Here is a 6,000-nt window from a genome sequence, read left to right on the forward strand (position 1 = left end):
TTTTTAAAATTCAATGCCTAGATAGTTTCCTGTTTTGTTTGCCAAAACTCATGGTACAATTCTGATTACTTCTATTCTTTTCAAGACTCCTTTGCCTCTGGCTCTTTCTCGGTCAGCAGATGTTCTAGTTTCCACAGCTCTTTCCTTAGCTAATGTCCATGTAGCCTTCCAGGCTCAGTTGGGACAATTCCCATGGGTAGCCTTCCCCGGCAGCCAAGCATCTGGATCATGCCACCCCGCCCAGTCTTCCCAAACCTTTGGTGCTGACCTCCTCTAGCATACTATCCTGTGATGGTCTTCTTACTTACTATTATGTCTTTCCCAATAGACTTTATGAGACCCACTTCTCCCCACTTCCTATGTCTTTGTAATGCTAGTACCTGTGGTCGGCACTCAGGGAATACATGATGAATGAATGAACGTTCCAAACTGTCCTGGCAGTGTTCCCTCACTCAGTTATGGTATCATCATAATCAGGAGAGATTATCAAGAGCTGTAGGGACCATCAACAGTAAGTGCTGTGGTTAAGGGCAGGCTCCTAAGACAAACTACCTGGGTTCAAATGTAAGTTCTACTGCTTCCTCGCTAAGGACAAGCTACTTCATCCCTCTGTGCTTCAGTTTCCTGATCTCTAAAAGGAGAATAATTATAGCACCTGCTTCGTAGTTTTGTTGGGAAGATTAAATAAGTAACTACACATAAAAGTCCTTAGAACACTGATAGATACATAGTAAGCAATCAATAAATATTAGCTACTATTATCTCTATTGGTTATGCTTATATGCATGTAGCAACTATTATCTCTAATTCTTGCTTTTCCATTGATAATATTCATTACCATGTAATATTCATTACCATATAATATTCATTATATAATATGCATTGCCATATAATACAATATTCATTACCATTTTAACTCCCAAATCGGTTCTTTCCTCTATTCTCAATATCTCCGTCAAGGCTCTCATCATTTTTCATGACCTATGCTAATACCTTCCAATCTCTAGACCTTAGCAATTCTCTCACTGCAGAGTTCTTCCAAAACAAACATTCACATTTCTCTCCCCCAAACCTTGGGTACCTCCCATTATCCACAAAGTCCAAACACTTTGTCTGGCTATGTGCTTTACAATCTATCCCCAAGTTACTTTCCAGGATTTTCCTCTCACCACCTTCCTCCCTCCCTCCTGATGCCAGCTGCTGTGCCTCCACCTTTCAAATACCTGTCCCAGCAAAAATGCTGTCTTCTCTGATGCCTCAACACTGTTCCTACTGCCCTTTACACCTGACATTGTAGTTTCCATATCTATAAGTTTGACTTGGTTCTATTTTATATCTTCCATGTGTCTTTAAAACCTTTACAACACAAAGAAAACAGTTATAATTTTTAATGTCTGTTATTTCTAGCATGAGAATGTCATTTCTGGATCAGTTTCAATGGACTTATACACCTTTCTTTTATAGCTTACTAGAGGCCCAGTGCATGAATTTGTGCACAGGAGGGGTCCAGCTGGCCCAGCCCAAATCAGGGCAGATTGGGGCTGGGTCTGTCGGGAGGAGACAGCGGGAGGTTGGCCAACTGGCCCACCCTGATCAGCCAATCAGGAACGGGATGGCTGGGGGAAGGGGCTGAGGGCGATTGGCCAGAGGGCTATGCCCCCAGTTGGGGTGGGGGGGCGGAGCTGGCTGCAGGGAGGGACTACAGGCTAATCGGGTTGGTGCGGGCTGATTGTGGGTGGGGCCAGCCGAATAGGGTCGGGGGCCAATCAGGGACCAGCGGCCTGGGGTAGGAGCCATGGGTGGTTGGCCGGCTCCGGGGAGGGGCTGCAGGAGGTTCGCTGGCTGCAGTGGGCATCATAGTGACCGGTCGTTATGGCATTTCAGTCGCTGGATTTTTATATATATATAGACTAGAGGCCCTGCTTGAAGTCACACGAGGCCCAGACTGGCGGCACTGGTGGGACCCACACTCCATACATGAGTAGCTTGCTGCTACTTGCTTCAGCTGATTGCTGACTGTAGCATAGCTTGCACCCTGCACCCCACCCTCTGCCGCTAGTAGCCCTCCTCTGCTCTTAGCTCTCTGCCACTAGTGGCTCGTGTCCCACCTGCCGAGAGAGCCACGAGCCCCGCCCTGCTGCTGTGAGTGGCTCTCGGGCCGGGGGAGGGGCGGAGAGGTGCTCCATGCACTTCCTAGTGACTGGTCATTAGGTTGTTCCAGTGTTCCAGCATTCCGGCCACTGGCCTTTTATAATATAGATGATACTGAGCACAAGACATTAAAGTTGTTGGAATAGTGTGTTTCATAAGGACAGAACTCTGTACTGTATTATGTTCTTTGTAACTTTAGCACCAGATATATAGCTTAAAGCGTGTGTGGAATGAATAAACTATAGCCCAACTTCTTGGAAAGATGGGGCCTGGGAGCTTAAACTAAAGCCAGAATTGAGACCTTAACTGTAAAAAAGAATCTACAGTAAGACCTCACCTAACATCGTCGATAAGTTTTGTAACTTTAAGTAAAATGAAATATAATGAAACCAATTTTACCATAGGCTAATTGATATCAACCAGAGTTAAATTCCTAAGACATCTCATCAATGCTAACTGAGGAACTATTGTACTCTATTCATCTTCCATTTCATGCTCCTTCTCCTCTAGCCTGAATGAGCTTTCTGGAATGCCCACAAATACATACACACTTTTCTCTTTTCAGAATCCAACTCATCTTTCAAAATCCCAGCCAAACAAAACTTATGTTCTCTATAAAACTTGTCCAGACCAGTGTTTTCTTTCTACTTTAAAACATACTACCCTTAATATTTAGTTGGAATATTTCTTATGCTGCCTTATATTATTTTCCCTGACTACATTGAAGGAGCCCACTACAGTGTATTCACTCTGTGTCTCATTTGATGTTCAATAAATACATGATGTCTGTATCAAATACACTGTCCAATGGATCCAACAGGAAATATAGTAAAACCATACAAATAGCACCCCAACATTCTCTAATTCACATCTGCAAGTGAAAGGTGGAGGGAAGATGCCTCCTGAATACAAATAATTTCATTTTCACTATTGATAACTACATTCCTCCCTGGAGAAGATATCTCTTGTTTTTGCCCACACCATATGGGTCCTTTCAGAGGCCCGGGTGTTCATCTACCCTATTTCAGAGAAGTCCCAACTTTCCCTAAGTTAGCCAGAGTTGGTTTCACTGTTTGCAATCAATTAACCTTAACTAAAAAAAAAAACTTCCCCTCTTTTAAGGCATTGAAGTGTCTGAGCCTATGACATGGCTGATAATTTTTAACATTTTACTGAATAGAATTCATATCCACAAAAATACCAAAGCAGGCAACTTGCTCAGATTGAAAGTGATCTAGCTATGTAATTGTTGGTGAAACAGATTTCTAGGATTGTACTCATTCTAAAGCTAAAAGCTACAGATCCAAGAACCCTGGGTAGCTTAGCATCAGCCAAGAAGCATTTACTGCATGCATTTTTCTAAGTCTCTCATTTTACTTATTCATTTTATTTTCACACACTGTCAGTTCATACATCCCGTCCTTAAAAATTTAGGAAAAAAATCATTTTTTCTTTAAATATATGAGTCTCAAATCTATTTCCAGGTTTTACAGTTAGTGTTCCATTATCTCTGCTGGGGGAAAAGGAGGAATTTTTAGTCTTACTAGAAACTGTTTGGTCATTATTTAGTCAAGATAATACAACTATGGTCACTATTTACCAAAGAATCTTACCTCTTGTAGGGCTGGAACTGTGTTTCATATGTCTTGCCTGATGGACCTCATTCAGTGATAGGATTGCAGTAATATTTCTATTAATTTACTAATCTAAATTAATGCTTTAATGTAACTGTCAACTTTGCATTTTTGAAAGTCAATAATTTTATTCTGTGCCCATAGGGTAACTCAGTTAATTCTGGGCATAAATATGTTTCCCCTAAAAATGTTTTTATATACTTCAGAAAATACTTTTTGCAATTATGCTATCACTCCATACACTGTAAAATAGGGATTTTTCTTTTTTTTTTTTTTTTAGTAATCTGGTTTGGATCCATCTAAAGGAGACTCATTAGTCCTTTCGCTCCTACCATACCTGCCTAAATTCAAAACATCCCATTGTTTTTCTCCAAAGTCGGTTTTCTGTTGATGATAGCGACAGGTCTGCCCGTGGGACGCGGGCGGCTGGCCTGCCTGTTGCAGCCGCTCCAGGTCCACACCACAGCCCTTCAGAGACAAGGGAGGGGCCCGCAAGGAGGGGAGATTCGCCCCAGGCGCCCCAGGGGATAGAGCGGGGCCCAGCGGCCGGGCGCCCCGGACCCGCACGGAGCCACGGCTGTCAGGCCAGGCGCGCGTCAGGTGAAGCTCTCAGTTCCGGGATCACAGATGCGCCAGGCACGTGGGCTGGGCACCCGCCAGGGACCCGGAACCCGCGCAGCCACCACCGGCGGAGACCCGGGAAAATAAGGCCGCGGCCGGCCGGTCGCCGACCCCACCCCACCTTGACGCCTTCTAGAACCCCGCGCCCCAGGCCAGCCCCGCGCAGGAAGCACCGCCTCCCGCCGGGGACGCCAGGGGTGAGGGTGGCTTCCCCGCGCTGTCTCCGCCCAGCGCGCCCAGTACAGGAAGAAGGGGGTTCCGGGGCCAGCCGCCCGCCACTTTCGTGCACTCACATCTTCCAGCCTGCCCCCCGCAGCCATTTCCCGACGCTTGAGGCCGAAGCCCGGGCCAGCCCGGCCCCTCCACCTGTTCACAGGCGCAGTGGGCCCGGGAAATTGCCACCTTCAGGGACCTGCCCGCCCCCACTCCAGACACACCCGCTCGGGCGCCTGCCCCGCCTCCGGTCCTCCCGGGGCCCCGCCTCCTCACTTCCGATTGGTCGAGGCAGGGGGAGGGGCGTGTCCCGCCCCGAAGACCGGACCCGTGGGCCGCAGCTGCCGCGTGACCTCGGTTCCTAGGGATTCCCTCCTCTGCTCAGGTCCGCTATTGGCCAGAGGCTTGGGCATTAAAGGATGTATTACAAGACCAAGAATTTAAATATTTTCGGCCGCTCCTTGCTTCTTTTTCAAACGTTTACTCTTTTCATTCTTAGTTTTTGTTTGCAGGCATAGCTCCATGCGTAATTAGAACAAGTAGCAGAATTTTAGAGTTCCCATTTTTAGCTCAAACACCAGTAGAGGGGCGCGAACAGAATCAAGATTCTAATCCCTATGACCATATTCACAGATGTCCCCAATGGGCATGAGTAAAGAAACCAAATTAGCCCTACCCGGTTTGGCTCAGTGGATAGAGCGTCAGCCTGTGGACTGAAGGGTCCCAGGTTCGATTCTGGTCAAGGGGGCATGTACCTTGGTTGCGGGCACATCCCCAGTAGTGGGTGTGCAGGAGGCAGTTGATGGATGTTTCTCTCTCATAGATGTTTCTAACTCTCTATCCCTCTCTCTTCCTCTCTGTAAAAAATAAATAAAATATATTTTTTAAAAAAAAAAAGAAAGAAACCAAATTAGAGGTCAGTCTCACAGGCTTTGCCCATCAGTAGCTCCCTCTTCTGGCTCTGATTCAGTTCTGAATGAGCAGACTTTACCCTGTGTCAGGAGAGTCTGAGTCTTTCCTTAACACTTCTAGGAGTAAACAGTTTTACCCTTTGTCAACTTGAGCTGTATATTCTTTTAAATAAGTATTCCCCAGTTGATGGATTATTTAGTGAATGGTATTGGGGAAAATAGCCATTTGGAAGAAAATAAAGCTGGCTCACTCCTACATTCCTTAAGCCAAAGTAAATTTCTAATACTGTAGTTCAGAGATTTAAACATAAAAGTGAATCGACAGAGGTTCTAGAAAAAAAATCATAGTTTTACAGTAAAGACTATTCATGCATGACCCGGAACCCAGAGGAACAAAAGAAAAAAGTGTGCCCTGGCGGTTTGGCTCAGTGATAGAGTCGGCAGGAGGAGGGAGTCCTTCCCCAGGAGGG

At 45.8% G+C, this 6,000-nt stretch overlaps 1 protein-coding gene across 3 annotated transcripts in view; it reads right to left on the reverse strand.

Moving 5' to 3' along the window:
• The window catches only part of TMEM192 (transmembrane protein 192), a 57,870-nt gene extending 53,020 nt beyond the window's left edge, over positions 1-4,850 (reverse strand). For all 3 annotated transcript variants that reach the window (XR_008556350.1, XM_028152136.2, XM_008144336.3), the window contains exon 1: positions 4,700-4,850. Coding sequence is in view for 2 of the 3 variants with exons in the window: in XM_028152136.2 (XP_028007937.2) it covers positions 4,700-4,726 (27 nt within the window). In the remaining variant the exon portion in view is untranslated. The remainder of the gene's footprint in view (positions 1-4,699) is intronic.
• Positions 4,851-6,000: the final 1,150 nt, after the last annotated feature.

This window comes from Eptesicus fuscus, chromosome 6 (assembly GCF_027574615.1).
Source record: "Eptesicus fuscus isolate TK198812 chromosome 6, DD_ASM_mEF_20220401, whole genome shotgun sequence".
In the NCBI taxonomy this organism is placed as follows: domain Eukaryota; kingdom Metazoa; phylum Chordata; class Mammalia; order Chiroptera; family Vespertilionidae; genus Eptesicus; species Eptesicus fuscus.